The sequence below is a fragment of the Cornus florida genome, unplaced genomic scaffold (assembly GCF_030987335.1).
Source record: "Cornus florida cultivar Cherokee Brave unplaced genomic scaffold, ASM3098733v1 CherokeeBrave_3.0.0_Hap2_Chr11, whole genome shotgun sequence".
NCBI lineage: Eukaryota > Viridiplantae > Streptophyta > Magnoliopsida > Cornales > Cornaceae > Cornus > Cornus florida.
This window is the reverse complement of record NW_026775581.1, coordinates 35,244,489-35,264,126: the sequence shown is the minus strand read 5'-3', so window position 1 is coordinate 35,264,126 and position 19,638 is coordinate 35,244,489. Positions and strand designations below refer to the sequence as shown.

The 19,638-nt window shown below is 34.7% G+C and overlaps 1 protein-coding gene across 1 annotated transcript; it reads left to right on the top strand.

Annotated features, from left to right (window-relative positions):
• Positions 1-6,464: 6,464 nt before the first annotated feature.
• Positions 6,465-19,425, top strand: LOC132280951 (serine protease SPPA, chloroplastic-like; the record flags this gene model as incomplete). The annotated part of the gene is made up of 11 exons (XM_059782697.1): positions 6,465-6,609; positions 7,489-7,659; positions 7,743-7,846; positions 8,271-8,338; positions 9,129-9,295; positions 13,322-13,391; positions 15,380-15,534; positions 17,425-17,530; positions 17,757-17,844; positions 17,930-18,073; positions 18,792-19,425. Coding segments are annotated over 11 exons (1,449 nt in total), but the record flags the coding sequence as incomplete, so codon positions are not given.
• Positions 19,426-19,638: the final 213 nt, after the last annotated feature.

Here is a 19,638-nt window from a genome sequence, read left to right as displayed (position 1 = left end):
TTTGGTTTGAATCTGATTCGTTGACGGTGGTTAAGGCTATTTGGACTATCGATTCTGGGCCAATGGATATTCAGGCCATTTCCTATGATGTTCATGTGGTGCTTTGGAGTTTTTCCTCATCACGTCTTAGCCATGCCCATAGGCATGGCAATGAGGTGACTAATGCTCTTGCGACGCTTTCCAGAAGTCCTCTTTCTAAGGATGTTGCTCTTGCCCACATTCCTCTTGATATTCGTCTTCTAGCAGCTAAGGATTGTCTAATTTGATTTTGTGCTGCTTCTCTTTGTTTGTTTGCCAGGTTAAAAAATAAAAATAAAATACTAACAATTTTTTTTAAAAAAAATTATATACCTAAGAATTTTTAATGTTGACCCCTTTGAAATTACAAAAAGATTTCACTTTTTCGCCCCCACACAATTTCCTGGTCCGGGCATATTGACAGCAGGGGGCTTTTCACTACAAATGTAATATTTTAAACCCTTATGTGTAAAAAGTGTAGTTTAGGGAGACATTTGCTAAATTATGCATAGTTGGGGGAGGTTTAACGCAATTTACCTAATATTTTATTCTTTTGCAGACAAAATGGTTATGGAATTGCCGCGCAAGTCATGTTGGCAATCTGGCCACAGTAGTGCGCAGTGACCCTCTCCCTCCTCCCACCTCACTCACTCTTCTCCGTTTTAGAGAGAGAAAGAAGAGAGAGAAAGAGAGGGAATGTTCAAGCTTCTACGTTCGTTTCGCATCAGCTCTATCCACCGACGCACATTCTCCGCAATCACACCCCCAAATCACCGCTCCCCATTTACAACTCCTCTCTCTCTCCTCTCCACCTTCAATGCCGTTTCTCTCTCTACAATCCGCTCTCAAAACCTCGATTTCTATTCCATTCTCTCCCCAATCCGTATCATCTCAGAACCGAGCTGAAACCGAGAGTGAGTCTAGGTCTACGCTTGAAAATGCGAGCAGTCAAAGAGGCTCGGTGGATGGTTATCCGAGTGGTGAGTTCGAGTTCGAAGAGTTCAGCGCGTGGAAGAGCTTCGTCGTGAAGCTTCGGATGCTTGTTGCATTTCCTTGGGATCGTATTCAGAAAGGCAGTGTCCTGACCATGAAATTACGCGGCAAGGTCTGATTATTTCTCCTCTATTTTCGATTATTCATGAGCATTAGCTACTGCTAACATTCGAAGATGAATTCGAGATTGTAGACTCGCTGCTGAAAGATCCAATAATATTCTGTTATACACACATTTTCCCCCTTTTGGTGTGATATAATGCCGATTCTTGTATTTGGAAATGCATTTAATTATTGTTTGAATGATTCAATTTATGTCATTCGTGGGAAGGAAGGGCGGGGCGGGGCGGGGCTGGAATTTTTTCTCCAGTAGGGGGAAATTATCAATGTCAACTAGTATTTTACAATGTCAAATCAGTATCATGTGTATATTGTTACTGCATCTACTTCTTATGAAATTATCAAATTTGAAGGTAGATGGAAGATTTTGTATGCAATTTAAGATAGGGACATGATATTTGCACTCCACTTGGAACTTTTTAATAGGCTAATGACAAAATCACCCCTCAGAAAAGGGAGTATACAACAATGTTTTGAGTAATGGTAGCTTTTGTGTGTGTTTTTGATAGGTAACTATATCATTTCATTTTTTAAAGAAAGTATGTGGAGTTCAAGTGAATAGCAGTAGAGTTTTAAGTGAAAGCTTTAGACACCTTCAATCGGTATGTAAATGAATATTTTAGTTCGTATAGTACCTGTTTTGACGATGTCATAAGCATGATAAACTATCAAGAGCCTCAGGATGTATTATTTAGTTCACCCATCCATTAGTTAAACATAATTATGTAGTTGAACTTGTTGGTTCGCTGATCCTATATCTAGATATGATAAATAACCAATATAGCTGTCGTGAATTAAATGTTTGGTTGATTTTAATAGTTCAATACACGAGATGATGAGATGTAAGAGATGTGTTCATAGATTTCCTTGTTCATGGTGCATGGTTATCTCATCGTATATGCTTTTCTGTCATTGACCTTCTTTGGCTTCCTTAGCCATTTTAAATAACATTGATTTGCAATAACCTGCTGTATCTGCTCTTGCAGTGAAATTATTTTTGATTGGGACTTGTATTGAAATGGTTATCCGCTAGTTGAAATTGAATAAAAGCTATATGGATTCACAAACTACATCTAGAAAGGGTTAAATATATATCTTTTCAATTTATTGTTTACCAATTAAAACAGAATTATTAAATCAGTCATATGTAAAGAAATGAATAATAAATCATGCAATAACAAGCAGGCACCTTTTTTTTATGCGGAAAACCTTTCCATGTAAAAACCAAGATATCTCGTCTAGAGTTGGATCCATTATAAGAAAAAGTATGTTTACAAGTTACACTGTATTATTCAGTGATTCGGAATCTAATCTACAAATCTTCTGCCACTGAACTATGTCCTTATGTCCTCACAAGTCATATACTTGAACTCTTAAGCTACAAAAAGCACGAAGAATTAATGTCATGGCTGTTATTCTTCTTATGAAATCACCATGGAGCTCCAACTGAGATTGCCTCACATGATAAATTGCTAATATGCCGTGATTAGTTAGCTTAATATATATGTCTCTGGTTCTCTGTCTGTTCTTTGTGTTCTCTTGTATTGTTCCTGCTATCTTGCTTGTGAATGAATCCTACTTTTATATGATTTCAGTTCAGAGTTAACTGGAAGCCTTAGAAATCCAATCCAAATAAAAAAACAAAGAAAATTTTGGCACTGATCAAAGGTGGATGGACAACTCTTAAATAGCTCATAGAAAAACTTTAGGCAATTATTTTAACTGGTCCAGCATTTACTGGGCAGACCTGGACCTATTATCTTTGACCTCGGTCAGTCGAGTGGCTGCTAGACCACCTTGGACGCTTTAACCCTTGAATTTGGTTGGTCCAAGATTTCATCTAGATGTGGGGATCCGCCAAAATTTGTGATTGTTTCACCTTCTATTTTTACATTCAAGTTTCCATATCCAATACCACATCTGTTTATAGAAAATCTAAGTCCAATTAGGTATATATCAGGCCAACTAATCTAGTAAAATTAATCTTCAAACCTAAGCTATTTAAGTCACTTATCAGTTATCATTGCATATAATTTGTGATCAATTTACTAGAATAATCTTGTTAATGTGAACTTTGCTCGGTATTCAATCTTCCATTTCATTCCGTCGATGAATCAGTCCTCGAAGTGACTCAACCCTATTAACCAAATTTGACATTTTTCTCTTGGAATGTGCCAGTGCACATCTACATATCTCTCACAATTTGGCATTTTCATAACAAGATACATAAGGAGCTATCTTATCTTAAATTACTCCACATTTAAAATGAATTCACAATATACAAAAGTGCAACATCTAGTCCATGGACTTCATTCTGGCTTTTATAATGTTTCCTAAATTCTTATATATGCACAACTTTACTTGTATATGATGAAACATAAATAACTAATGTAGTATAGTTCCAGAAGAAAGAAATAATTAACGGTAAGGTTTCGCTAAGTAGCCCTCAAAAGGGGAGTGCGTCCAAAGAACAACCAAGCCAATCATAGTCCATTACACACAAACTATCCACAAATTCCTCCTAAGATTTACAATTCCACCAAGCCCAAAAGAATAAAGAACTCAATATAACGTTTTAACATCCAAATAGGAATCTCCTCTCTATCAAAGGACCTCCTACTCTGCTCTCGCCACAATTAGGAACTATAAATGTGGAAATAATAAAAGAAAGGCAAGAAAAAGTTGAGCAATAAATCATAATCCTTGGAAAATATGAATTTCTCCTTTACTTTATTCCACTTCCCCTAAAGCCTACACTCTGAGTTAACAAAGGTTAAACATGAATAAAACTAAAAGAAATGAACAGGGATAATGTAAGCATGTGATACAGTAATGAATGAATGCAGCATATTTGAAATTGAAATAAAAGGTAAACCATTAACATTTATAGTTTAAGTACGACCACAACAAGGATAATAAATAATAACTGAAACGTAAATCTTAGAATATAAATTGCAAAATAAGAACATCTAAATAGCAAAAGTAGTGCATATAAAACCTGACTCTGGTTCATGTGTATATGTCATGTGTATACTGTAAAAATATAACTGTCAGCAATATCAACAACATAAAATTTTCTGCTCCAGATATGAGAGATCAATGATCATCACTTAATTTATATAATTAAATAGTTGATGATCATTATTGTTTCTTATTTTCCTTACCACTCAGGACATTGGTGTTTTTTTACTCGTAAAATAATTAAAAAACTGTTCATGCATTAAATTGATCAATTTAGAACTTTATCTTTGGGATCTTGGAAATTCGTATTATATTATTTGTAATTATCAGGTTCATGACTTTATGAGGCGGAGTTAAGAATTATTTTCTCTTTTATTTTCAGATAACTGAGCAGCTAAGGAGCCGTTTCTCTTATAGACTATCTCTACCTCAGATTTGTGAGAACTTAATGAAAGCAGCATATGATCCTCGTATTTCTGGTATCTATCTGCACATTGAACGCTTGAATTGTGGCTGGGGTAAAGTTGAGGAGATCAGAAGGCATATATTGGATTTTAAGAAATCAGGTAGCATAGTTATGTTTAGCATATTACTTGCAGTACTTGAAATTCTCTGATAAATTTTGCTCAAGTGGAACAAGCCAAATCTTCTCAGGGCTTATCAACAACTAAGGCTTGGATAAGCCTCTAGATCCTAAAAACAAAACTATAAATCCTTTACCACTACCATTCATACACATGATGCATGAATGGGTCTTTTTTTGTTTTTTTATTTTTGTTTTTGGTAACGAAGAATCAACCCACCTGCTAGCCACTTTGGACTTTTGGATAGTTTGCAAACTCCATATGCAGGCAACACTAGTAAACCATGTGCATCATTTAAACCCACCACCAGCCACCATTCATCCACATAATACATGAATGGGTCTTGGTCTCTTTTTCAGACTGTTTCTTGAGGGGATGCCCTCTGTGTTATTTGTACTTCCACTGTTTTATCAATAAATTTCCATCCATTTAGGGAAAAAAATATTTTTGTGCATGTTTGTGTGAAGGATTGGAGGTTGTGCATTTGCACCTACTCACCTCATATGTTTCAATATTTATGTGCAACCATACCACACTTTCTACTGAGCATATTTTGTAGTGAACTTGATGTTATTGTTTTCTCATGTTTCTTTCACATTCTTCTAATTCTGTTCAACCTCAATTAGTTTTGGTAATGCTGTATTGAACCGTCACATTTCTCATGTTTTTTTTGCACATTCTTCTATTTTTGCTCAAGCTCATTTATTATTATTATTATTATTTTGGCAAACAGCCTCTCCCATGCAGAGGTGAGGTTGTGTACATCTAAACCTCCCTAGACCCTGTAGTGGTGGAAGCCTCGTGCACAGGGTTAGCCCCTTTTTTAAAAAATAAAAAATAAAAAATAAAAAATAAAAAATGAAAGAGGTCAAGTTTCATTTGACGAGAGTTGAACTAGGGCCTAACCACTTATTGTTAAAAACACTCCAACTTGCAATTTTATACACCTTTTTTCACTTGAAAAACATCCAAAGGCCAAATCTTGCATCAAAAACATAAAAAACTTGAGATCCAAGCTCAAACATTGAAGCTTGGATGTCCAAAGTTCTAAATAATCGGTGGATTTCAAAATTATTTGACTTTCTTTGATTTTTTTGCTCAGATTTCACTTAAACAAATTTTTTTCCTAGTTCACTTAAACATTTTATTTCCTTGTAGACCTATGATAATAGCTCGTAGTTAATATTTCAAGTTTCCGAATTTGAAAAATTTGGCAGGTAAATACTTATCTTCGATGAAATATTATAAATGATAACTTAGTTTTAAAGAGCGTGCTATAAAGCTTTAATTTTCAAATTTATTATTTAAAATTTATTTTTACTTACAAATGATAATTTTTTTTTGTTGTGATATAAGTGTTACATATGTTACGACTTAGAATTCATGAAATTACTTGTTGTAAATGGTCTTCAATAAAAATAACTAAAATTCATTAAAACCCATTTTTATAGAAATATGTTGTTAAAAGTTGCATATTGGTGTGTTTTGGGCCCTATGCACGTGGTTGAAAAAAAATTCACTATCGCGATAACTGATTCCGTTACACTGTGTCTGCAACTGTGAACCATGGTTTTGGTGGCACCATTTTTTGGATATAGATATTGTCTTTTTAACTTCCTGAAAGCAGATAGCTTCTTGAAATGTTATGTAATATTGATATTCTTTGAGGTATTAGGGTGTTGATGTTGTTTTATGTTACTTTACTAAAGTGTTTTTTGTTGTTGTTGTTGTTGTTGTTGTAGAGGAGATTCTTTTTTGTTGATTGTCGACTTTGACTAGTCATGGTAATATGCTGGTAAATTCATTGTGGGTTATATCCCAGTATTTGGAGAGAAAGAGTATTACCTTGGCTGTGCTTGTGAAGAGCTTTATGCTCCTCCAAGTGCTTCTTTTTCTTTGCATGGTTTGACTGTCCAAGCATCTTTCCTTGGAGGTAAGTCAATTTTACTTGCTCTGGAACAGGTTTCATGTGCATTTGGCAGATCAGATATCTAGGGGCACAGAGTTATGATTAGTAGAAGAGCAATGATATGATGAGACGCTCTTACCACGAGCTCTTGCCTCATCTGTTTGGTCAAGTATTTGATGTCACGAAAAACTTGGTCAAATGGATGGCGAGCTGAAGTGAGACCGCCCTCATCATCATTTTCCTTGTTGAATTGTATGTGCAGGAATTTAGGAACATTTGGCTTGACTGCTGCATATTTAAATTACATGGAGGTGGATTTGTCATCTCCTCTTATTTCTATGTGGTGTTACTGCTGATTCCTGCATCCAGCACAATGTCTTCATTAGTTTAGAATTAGACAGGTGCAGCATAAGGATTAAATAAAAAAGCAATTGACTAACTCAAAATAATGAACTAAAAAATTATGAATTTCAAGTCAGTAAAGGTTTTTGCTACTAGTCTGGCATTGATAACTTTTATGAAAAGTCAGATGTTTGAAAGCAAATCGTTTCGTTAAAGACTCGGATACCATAATAAAGTTTCCAACTGCCAATCCTTGGAAAAATTAGACATTTGTTTACTCACATTAAATCATGCAAGAGGGGGATGAATGCCTTTGTCCCTATTCTGATTAACTATTACTTAAAATAAGTAGGAGGATTATTATAGTTGTGGACCTGTGGTGAGTTCTGTGAGGATAGCTAATGTAAGTATTCAAAGAATTCTTTTCCTTACTCCCATCTTTTCGCGTCATTTATTGAAAGTTATTGATTTATAAGACTGATTTCTAAATTTAACTCATTTTTTAAAAGGTTAATAATTCCTTTTAACTGCTGAGGAGCGGCTTTAAAAGTTGCTTTGCAGGTGTTTTTGAGAAATTTGGAATTGAACCGCAAGTGCAAAGGATTGGTAAATATAAGATGGCTGGAGATTGTCTTACGCGCAAAAGTATGTCTGAAGAAAATTGTGAGATACTGACTGCATTGCTTGATAACATCTACGAAAATTGGCTGGATAAAGTTTCTCTTAGCACAGGTGCTTTGTACTTTTTTTGGGTTTGTAGTGATCCCAAGTATCAGTGACACTTGTTTTATTGTGCTCCTGAAATTTTCATACAGGAAAGAAAAGAGAAGAAATTGAAAGCTTCATCAATGAAGGAGTTTACCAAGTTGAAAGGCTGAAAGAAGGTGGCTGGATAACAGATGTAAAGTATGATGATGAGGTGAAGATATCAGTTGTTTGAGACACGATTTATGATATCACTGCTGATTGAATTTCTAGACATACTTTGACTGAGTTTGCAGTTTCATCCAGTGCTGCTCTACTAGTGCTTAATATATCTAATAATTTGAAAGGAATTTTACTGTCAATTAATAAGGATTACATTAAACCTGATATGCAAAATATATATTTATGGAATAAAGCTTCTGGCTTATATTATTCTCCTTGTATTCATACACACTAAGTGCTTATCATTAGGCTTCCCAAGCTATCTGTGTTAACTTAATTTTTAATAATAATTATGAAAATGATCACAATCATTATTTTGGAGAAAGGTGTGAATTATAAGACAACAAAGTAATCTTTGCTTCTTTATTGATATGATAATTTTCTGATAGGTTGTTCTTAACCTGTGGCCCATGTAGGTTATATCGATACTGAGAAAGAGACTGGGAATTCAGAAGGATAAATATCTTCAATTAGTTCATTACAGGTAAACAGTGTTCTCTCTCTCTTTTTTCAAGCAGTGTTTCAGCATTCATATCTTTGTATCTATTGTTTTCTCCTGTTTTCTTGAGGGTGTTATTCACATTTCTTTAGCGTTCTAGTTACTTCATCCACTTTGCATCAATTATTTATCTATTTTCTAAATGTATCATTAATTTATGGTCTTGATGTTCATCTGTTCCAGGAAAAATATCGGTTTTCTTCTGATAATTATTTCTTATGGTTTATGAATGCAAAAGCATAATTTTGATATAAATACGTTTAAATGGCAATCGTCATACTGTCTTTACGCTATCCTTGTATTCTGATTCATAGCTTCAGAAATTGTAATTTATATCTCCATAAGTTTCTCTGAGGAGTGTAATCTATTTCCAGTTTACCATTTGAATATCATGAGCAGTTTTTGCCAAAACTCCACCTGTGGCTGTGTAAACATTCACTACACTTTTTTCCTATAATTTAACAAAAAATATATCTAGTCTGGAATGTGCTTCCTTTATATATATATATATATATATATATATATATATATATATATATATATATATATATTATATTGCATTCCTTGCCTTGAAAATTTGTATTTGTGTTTACAGCTCTTCCCGGGCATGTATTTGTTGTTCTGACATTAATCTTGACTTGTAATTTGTTAATTTCTTATTCTTGTTTTCATTTAAATTTATCTATTTATCCTTTCATTAACTGATGCAACCGTGATTGCATTGATAGGCATGCTAATCCTGAGCGTATAATAATTTATTTCGTTCTCACTACAGGAAATATACTAGGGTCAGGAAGTGGACTCTTGGTTTATCTGATGGTAAAGACAAAATAGTAATAATCAGAGCCTCTGGGAGAATTAGTCGTGTCCGTACTGCATTAAGGACACCTAGTTCGGGTATTATTAGCAAGCAATTCATTCACAAGATTTGCAGTGTAAGAAGTATGCTTTATTTTTTAGTCTACTTCTTGGATGTGCGTGCAAAGGGAAACTATCTTTTACTCTCACAATTGTGAAAAATGTATGTTGGTCATAATTAAATTTGATCCCATGAAATGATGGTATATAAAATATAAGCATGCAAATCATCTGCTTGGAGTAATCAATACATAATTACTCAATCAACTTGAGCATATCTACTGTGGTAATCCCTTGCTTTATTTTTTAATTTTCCTGTTTTTAATCTTGACACTATAAAAGTAACAATGGTATTGGGCACGTCAACCCATATAAATTTAGAAATCTCCATAATAATGCTATTTTATAGTAATTTCTTTGTAAATATAAAAGTAAAACATTATATTACTAAGATTGCTACTAATATAGTACTTTGATACTATTGTTGTTCCTGGTCGCAGCAGCTAATCATTTTGTGCGTCTAAACTCTCTATATATACCTTCTATGGTTTTAGAATGCAATCATCCTTCAATCATTAAGAAGTCCAGTGCATTCTAGCAATCTAATTGCTAAAGATTTGTTTCCTTTTCATTCATCATTCATACATTAGATGGTAAGTTCATTTTGAGTGTGATTATCATATAATCCAAGGACTACAGAGATTATTCAACACCGAAAGCATTTGCACATACTTAGAACCACTAATTGTTAGAATATATTGTAGAATATATTATTACTATATTGTATAATATATTTTAACCTTGTATAGGATTACCATATATATAGTTACCATATACATATAGGGAATATATTATTATATTGTATAATATATTCTAACCTTGTATAGGATTACCATATATATAGTTACCATATACAACGAGGCTTCCCTGGACGGGGCATATGAAGATCTTGGAGTGCGGAAGCGTGAGTTTGCTGGTTGACTGCCGTCGCCGAGGATGGGGCTAATGGTGCCATCCCAGGCGGTGACTACGATAAACTGGTAGATTGTTTACCAGAGATCGAAAGGCTTTGATACCAAGAGAGCCTTTCGATCTCTGGTAAACAATCTACCAGTTTATCGTAGTCATCTCCGGGGATGGCACCATTAGCCCCATCCTCGGCGGCAGCAGTCAACCAGCAAACTCACGCTTCTGCACTCTAAGATCTTCATATGCCCCGTCCAGGGAAGCCTCGTTGTATAAGTCTTCCTTCGGGAAACCCAACGAGATGCCTCGTTTAGAGAAGCCCTGCCTAGGGATGCCCTGTATAGGAAAGCCTTGTTGTTTAACGAGATGCCTCGTTCAGATATGCTCAACGTGTTGGATCAGCTCTGTCAGCGCGCCACCATGCGCCTTAAGTGGTAATCCCACTCTTCCATACGCCTTCACGCGCACTAGCGGTAATCCAGCACGTCAACGTGTCGGATCAGCTCTGTCACTTCGCCACTATGCACCATCAATGGTCATCATGCGCTCACACGCGCCTTCAACGTGGTCGTCACCCATCAGTTTATGGTAACCATCGGGGACATCAACCTTTAAACTTACGCTCCGCATCTACCTTCAAGATCTTCACAGATCCACCCTATGTCACCTGACATGTCAGCATCGGTCCAACGTCAGACACATTCTGCAACGGTGCCAGTAGTTGTGCCACGTCACCTACCACGTCAGTTGCCACGCAACAGAGGTGCCAGCAGTAGTGTCAAGTCACCTGGCACTTCAGTTGCCATGTCATCAACCACGTTAGCATCGGTGCCACGTCAGTTACATCAGGGTGAAAGGATTGTCTCCAAACTCAAGATGGCTTCATATAACCCACCTTGACTTTGAGGGGGGCTGTTAGAATATATTGTAGAATATATTATTACTATATTGTATAATATATTCTAACCTTGTATAGGATTACCATATATATAGTTACCATATACATATAGGCAATATATTATTACTATATTGTATAATATATTCTAACCTTGTATAGGATTACCATATATATAGTTACCATATACATATAGGGTTTACTTGTTCATCATACATAACCCCTCCTATATAAACCCCTTTTGTATACATCTCATACACATCAATATAATACAGAGTTTTCTCTTTTATATTTAACACTAATCATGGTGATTATTTAGCTAAAGGAGAAGCGAATTGCATGAGGAGCAGGGGCGTACCCCCCCCACCAATTTTTTTTTTAAATTTCATTTATAGGTGCCTTTTTTATAGTTATTACTGGTAGGTTTGAAAGAAAATTAAATCCCCCCCCTCCCCAAAATTCTTTTAATTTTTTTTTGTTTATAGGTCTCTTAATAATAATTATTATTATTTTAATCCCTCAAAAATTCATTACCACCTTTTTATTGTTACTTTAGAAAGTTCGAATCTAGTGAAAGAAAAATTAATTCCATATGCTACCGAACACACCGGCGGCCCAAACAAGTCGATAAAAACTGCTGGAGACCCGACAAAGGTGAAGAACATTACTGCCGAACAAAATGGCAACCCAAACAAGTCACAAATAGCACTGAGAAACCCTTAACAACATTTCAGATGCTAAGGGAATACCCCAAAATATTGGTTGAACCTAGGAAGATAAATTAGGCTTTGATACCATGTTGAAAAGTATAAAACATATGTGGAGAGAAATTAAATGAGAAAAACACAAAGATATTACATGGTTCAGCCACTAGGGCCTACATCCACGGCAGAAAGAGCCCAAACTAAGTATTTCTGGCTCCACCCCTAATGAGGAGCGTATTTGTTGAGTGGCAGTGGCATTTCGAAGGGAACATTTGGCGTGAGTCTGAGTCAAGGTAACTAGAGGATTCTTCTGTTTAACCAAGGTGTTTAATAATTTTTCTCACAGTGGATTCAATTTGTCTGGACTAGGTCCCTCGATTTTTTCCCAATTGGGTATTTTCACATAAAAATCATTTGTTCATATGTGGATGATTTATTTTATTTGCTTGCTTTATACATTCAGACATGGTGATTTTTTACATATTTCATGGTTAGTTGAAACTCAAGTTAGGGTTTATAATATTTTAAATGGTAATTTACTCTGACCTCCCCTGATGTTTGGTGAAATCACCACCGTTTTAAAGTTTCGGAAAAAATCACCGACACCCCCGTCAGAGTTAGATTACATTAATGATGAGATCATGTTCTATCTCCAAGTGGGTGCAGCATAACATCTCATTTTACACGACCAGACATCACTTATGCTGTTCCGCTTGTTTATTGAGTTATGCATTCCCCTCGTGGTCCTCACATCTAGGCAGTCAGCCATATCCACGGTTGTATTTAAAGGAATGTGTAGAGTGGTTTATGTTTTTGGCCCAAATCCTTTGGCTCTTTTAATTTGCTATGTCTATGCTGATTAGGAGGGTGCACCAGTACTCGACAATCAACCAATGTGCACACATTTTTTGTTCTATTAAAATGCAGCCTCTTGCTCAATCTAGCACTAAGGCTATGTACAAAACTCTCTCCTCTGCCCCTTGTGAATCTCCTAATTATTGTGTGATTATTGGCTGCATAGTTCCAGCACCCATTTGCTGTATATTGACAATACGGGGGCCATTTAATTGGCTGCTACAATATTCATGCACATACAAATCATATAGAGGCATTACACACATTGTCCCAAGCTAGTTGTCTCTCTTTCCTTTCTGGAATATCCCAAAATGTCTACTTTCAAAATAATAAATGACTTTACAAAATGATCCTTAGAATTGAAAAATCTTTATGGTTTGTAGATTGCATTTGGAATTTCAGAAAAAAGATGCGTGCCCTTTAAAAGCTTGGAATCACTAAAAAGGGACAACTATTTTGGTACAGGGAGTTCTTTGCTAGTAGATTTGTTGTGGTTTTGTTTATGTTGTCTGTGTGCTCATCTGACCAAATTGCTGACATATTTACCAAGAACGAAGCTACCTGTTTATGCAATGTTTCACATATAAAAGTGCGTTCTCCAAAGTTTGGGTTGGCAGTCTATCATGCAAACACACAGTTTCACTTTTTAGTTTGCTTTCTTCTCTGATTGATATGGAAGTCATTTTCCAGCCTCAAAAATATACGAGGCTGTTATCATCCGAATTGATAGTCCTGGAGGTGATGCGCTTGCTTCTGATTTGTAAGTGCTCAAGTAGTTGTATGATACATGTTTAATTTTCTAAAAAGTAATGATAGATGCTTGAACCAGAAAGACTGTAAATCAAATTGTCTATTGAGTTCCATTTTATATGTGTAATGATTGAGGATTTTCCAATATGTTGGTTTCAATATTTGAACATATTAACTGTTAAGTAATATTTGACTTTGAGGATTTCTTAATGCTTCCATGTATTAAATTTTCTGATGAATCACAAGCTCAAACATTTTGTATTGCATTTGTCAAAGTAACTTTGTATCTTAATTATAATTGTAGAAGTTGTCAGAGATTTCAAGATTACGTGGGTGGGTTTATGCTATGTCAAAATTGGGTTTTCTTTTTTGTCAAAACCATAGTTCTCTCATTTGCTTTATGTTTGAGAAACAGAGTATAGGTATGTTTTGGGAGTTACGTTCCACATTAGAGAGAATCACTAAAAAAAATAAAAAATCTTCTGCATTAGAAAGCTACAAAGGGATAAACACGGGGAACCCCACCCCTCGATTTAGAGATGTTCCTTTTGTTTTTTGAGGATTACGTTAATTCAAAAAAGAAAAGAGAAAGACAAGGACCAGTCTGCACGAGGATGACCTTGCAAGTGTAATCATGCAACATTATTTGAAAAATGTATGATGATGAGCCAAAGCCATGCAATTACTTGATGTTTAAAAAATTATATTTGTTACTTTCCAAATTACTATACTTAAAAAATTTCTTCCTGTTTCTCTCTTAAAACCACCAATTACTTAACTTATCAATCCACATAAATTATAGAGCACCCTGGTACTGCACGGTGACACCACCAATTGCATTAGGGTTGTGACTATGGTCTGGACAAGGATGCTGGCCATGCCTGTATATGTAATCATTTACTAATTCTGTAGAATTTAATAAGGTTAGCTAGTCTTTTAAGAAACAAAACTTTTCTAAGTATCCTATTTTTTTTTTTACTATAAATTTTTTTTATTTTTTATTTAAATATGTGACCTACTCAAATATTATTATGTTAAGTTGTTTTATTGAATAATGAGTTCTAGAATCAATTGTCATATTAAATTGACTAAAAACTGCTCTCTCCGAGATTCAAATATCATAGGGACCTCATTTAATTACAGGGACCTGTGTGATGATTCAAAGAACAATTTTCCTCCTTCCATATTGGCTGAAACAATCACAAACATGTCCTTTCTTAGTCAACCATTATTACAGTAAGAGAAATTGATGATATCAACTAATATTTCTATTCAATACATTGGTTGATTAAAAATATGGTTATACTTATTACCCCCTCCCCCTCTATTTTTTATCTACATCAACTTTGGCCCATAAAACTTTAAGTTTGGCATTATAGTGGACATTTAAAGCATTGCAATCTTCCCAATTGCTGCCGCATATGCAAGGGAGTTGGAGTCAATGAAAGATTTGATACTGTGCTAGCTGATGGGTATCAATGTGTGGGTCGTGGTGTCTATTATATCTATATTGTTGTATGCGGTTTGGGAGGAGTGCAACAAGTATTTGTTCAATAGGGTGGAGATTCTAGTTTTTGATTTGAAGTTGTTCTGAGCACCACCAAGAGCCCTAGTGGAATTCCCTCCTCCATCTAAATGGAAGATTGCAGGTTTGAGTCCTAATAGGACAAATGAGGGAAAAAAGAACTGCTTCTGAGCTCCTTCTATATTCCTATCCTTTTTATACATTTAAGGTTTTGAGTTTTATGGAGGTATAGCTCCACAGGTTCTATTTTCTTTCCCAAATCACCCTTGTTCATTCAGTGAAAGTTTTTTATAGATATTGGTGTTCTTTCTTTATATTTCATTTTCTGGATACATGTCTCTTTTCCATTTCTGAATGAATATTTCTGCTGCTTATGCAGAAAGGGAAAACTATGAAAAGGAAAAAGAAAACTACAATAATTTGTAATGATCTCATGTAGTTGATTAACTACCCTTGATGTTTGTGCTCTACAGAATGTGGAGAGAAATCAGACTTCTGGCTGCCTCAAAACCTGTCATTGTATCAATGTCTGATATGGCGGCAAGTGGAGGATACTATATGGCGATGGCAGCATCTACTATAGTTGCGGAGAATCTCACCTTAACAGGTTCAATAGGCGTTGTTTCAGGTGAACCTATCAGCACTCGTAATGTTCTGTTTTCAGCAGAAGTTGATAAGAACTGAAGTTGGCTTGACACTCAGATTTTCTTAAAATACATGGTTCCAACTATATTATTTCATTTTTAATAAAAATAAATAAATGCATTTTGATTGCATTAATAAGGATTACAAGCTGTGTTGAGATTTGAAAAAGCTGTATGGATGGTTTTAAAGAGTTTTTTGAAAATAAAGGTGAAGGGAGTTATTTGAAATCCATCCCATAAAATTCTGGTTGCACAAGTGCTGAGGTTTGGACTTTTCACCCATAGATTAAACTTTGGTCAAATATTGTAATCTACCTCCCTTGAGGTTTGGAATATTCTCCTTTGGCTGTAAGTGACGTCGTCAAATAGTTAACTGCAATAGCAATATTGCCTTAGCTTTAAGAAATGACCAAGTTCACCTTATATTTATTTGTAATGACAAATATATCTACTAAAATTGCTTTAGATAAATTTTTAATCATATGTGAATTATTATTAAATATATTACAAAAATTATTTATTTAATGTCCATATTAAATGTACATTAATTGACTACCTTCAAAAGTGTGTACCACACACAAATATTATTTTACATGCATTCAACTTTCTAATTCATGACATTCTAAATATAATTAAAAATTATCTATTTTTGAATATAAGTATATAATATGCATTTAATTTTTAACTTTACTTTTTAAATTATATAATTACAAAAAATTTCCATAAAATATATAACTTCCCAATTTTGTAAAAAAAAAAATATATAAATACAAATTAATTTACATTTCGCAAGTATTTAATACACGTATATTACATTTAGGCTACTTAATTTTCAAAACTAATTGCACATATATATAAATATTATGTAGTTTATTGTATTGAATATAAAATTAGAATAAAAAATATACTTTTAATATGCATATTACTTGTTTTGTAAGTGTTGAGGGAAGTTTTATTTGGGATGTTAGATATTCCTTCTCTAATTGCATTATTTCTGCTATTGTAACTACCTTATCATAAAATCACATGTTCGCAAACATTATGCTCTTGCACAATGTAATGTGAACTTAATTGATTAATTCGGGGATGAGAAAATAATATGAAACCACATGGGATCCGCTCTCTTAATTGAAACTATTTATAAATTTATTCTACATTATAAATTCCTCCCTATTCTTCAGGAAATAATAAAAGAAGTGGATGTTGTTACATTCTTCAAAATTCTGGACCTACTAAGCACCAACCATTCACAAAGGTTACAAGGGATGAGCAAGTGCATACTAAATCTTTTGATGGAATAATACAGGTTGCTTATAGATTTTCTGCATATTTATGTCAATAGATGCACAAAGGAAATGTTCCTAATAATTCTCATCCAGGTGTCTCCTCCTGCTATAAAGTTTGTGAATCATTCTCTAGGGGAATGTTACGTCTTTACTTGGTTATCATTAAGGATGTTGCAACCTCCCTAATTATTTTATTTCTCATAGATTTCCGTCTAATATGCATATTAGTTTGTTGCAATTTAACAAAGAGTGCTCTTATTCATGTTTTTCAGTCCACTCATTGTTGGAGTTTTCCTTTTTGGAGTTTGTTCTGCCTTTCTGCTGCCATTTCCCCTCCCACCTCCATTTATTCTCTTTCCATTGTTCTTTTCTATTTGAAATGTTTAGGATTGGATGGCGTGTCGAATTGAGTTGTCTATAGCTAAAATGCATGACTGTATCCATATCTGTGGTCTAAATTGCAAGTATGCTTATGCTATGAGTACAATTAAATGTTGAAGCTGATTTTATCTTGGGATCCAAAATGACCCTAATTTTATGTTTCATATTTTAGGTTATGGTGTTGATGTCTTATAATTGTGCTTTTAGGGAAGTTTAATTTGCAGAAACTATATAAAACATTTGGCTTCAATAAGGAGTTCATATCAAGAGGAAAATATTCTGAACTCTACCAAGCTAATCAGCGTCCGTTCAGGTAAAATGAGTTGACAAGGATACAATACTTATATTTTGTGGAACATCATTTCACTCGATGATTTCATATCTAAGCAGATTTTACGAAGGACTGTTTTTTGATTTATATCTCTGTTCAATGTCAATTCCTTTCTGGTCCACATATAGCCCTCTTCTTGGTTCTTTCATGTTTGTTTTCAATTTTGATACAATTTGACCATTTATGAGTAATCAAATTGAACTTGCAGAACGGATGAATCAGAACTCTTTGCCAAGCGTGCACAGAAAGTCTATGATCAATTTCGAGACAAGGCAGCATTTTCAAGATCAATGACCGTACGATAGTCAATTAAATAAACAACTTCGAGAGTAGTATTCTTTTTTATTCTCTTGCATTATAGTCCCAATCATTCTGTGGCAGACAGAAGAGATGGAGGAGATTGCACAAGGGAGAGCTTGGACTGGCAAAGATGCAGTTTCACGAGGTTTAGTTGATGCTATTGGTGGGTTCTCTAGGGCTGTCGCCATAGCCAAACAGAAGGCCAATATACCACAGGAAAAACAGGTTATGTCCCTGCTAACTTTTTTTCCCTTGCTATTCTCTAGTGTTCTGAAAAATATGGGTGGTTTTTATTTATCTTGGAATGAACTCAGTCTATAGCCAAGTCTTAATTAAATTCATCACTCTTAAATTATACCATGGCTTATATAATCCGGTAATTTCTTTATGGACTTGTGAATGTCATACCTAGTATTAAGTGTCTACGTTACAGTATAACAGTTTTGAGGGAGTATGCAAATTTTAGTCCGAGAGTTCATATATGCAACTAAGATGGCCCTAATGTTTCTGTCATGTGGCTGTTCCATGATGCACAGGCGCTCCAGTGCGCTTATCGCCTCAATTCTTCTAGACAAATTTTAATTCTTTCCACATGCCTGCCTTTGCCAAGTTGCATACAAATCTTTTTCTGATAAGTTGCATATAAATTTAATATGTTCCTCATTGTCCTGAAAAAAATTTCAATTTTTAAATGTCTCCCAATCATTGTGAGACGAAGTCTGATATGCTTATTTCTAGGAGGCATTTCTTTTACATTGTAAAAATGAAACGAAATTTCAATTTGTATTGGTCAAATGGTCCATTGCTAGCATAAATGTCCTTTGGAGTCAAAGAAGATAAAATTTTTAGTTTTAGAATACGTCCTACACTAAAATGTGCAACACATAAAATGTGCCCTTCTTGATTCTTTTGTTATTGTTTTCGTACTCTTGAACATTTACAGGTAACCCTTGTTGAGCTGTCAAGAAGACTCACCCCTTCTCTCCTAGAAGTTTTTAGTCGCATTAGGAATTCGGAAGGAGTGGACAGTACATTGAGTGAAGTGCTACAAGACTTGACGCTTTCAGATGAAGTTCAGGCCGAAATGGACGGGATCCTGCCTGAGAAGCTGGACGAATCTGCGTACGCTAACCCGGTGTCAACTTTGATAAAGGACCATCTACATTCTCTCTGACCACGGATGATTATCCGTCTTTATGTTGTAAGTTTCTTTCACGATAGTAGGATCATGAGATGGATACTTTAATGTCAGTTGGACAAGACAATTGCCTGATACAATAGAAAATGGAATATTACTCAAAGAAAGAAGGTTATGGTAGTTACGCATTATACATAGTTACATATTCTGATAGAGTTGCACAGGTTATTGTTGGACTATGGTAGTTACATACTTTGCTTGGGCATTGTATAATGCATTCTGATCAAAGGAAAATCAATTCTATCTATTTTTATTTTTATTTTATTTTTTTATTACGAATGCTACTTGTCTTGTGACCACCGCCGCCTTTCATCCAACATCATTTTATATATGTATATATATATATTGACCTGCCAAGGAGAGTTGGTAGTTAGTGGGGTTAGGGGAAGGAGATTCGAATTTAGGATCATAGGGTGGTGGGCACTTAAGGCGTGACTCTTTACCACTCCGACAACACAGTCACACCAAACTAGACCTTATATATTGAATAACAAGAATATCTTAATGGAGATCTTTTCCGCTCTAGTTGGTGTTATACGTGGAATATTAATTCACAGCAACCTGCAAAATCCTAAACTGCTATAGCGTCCTT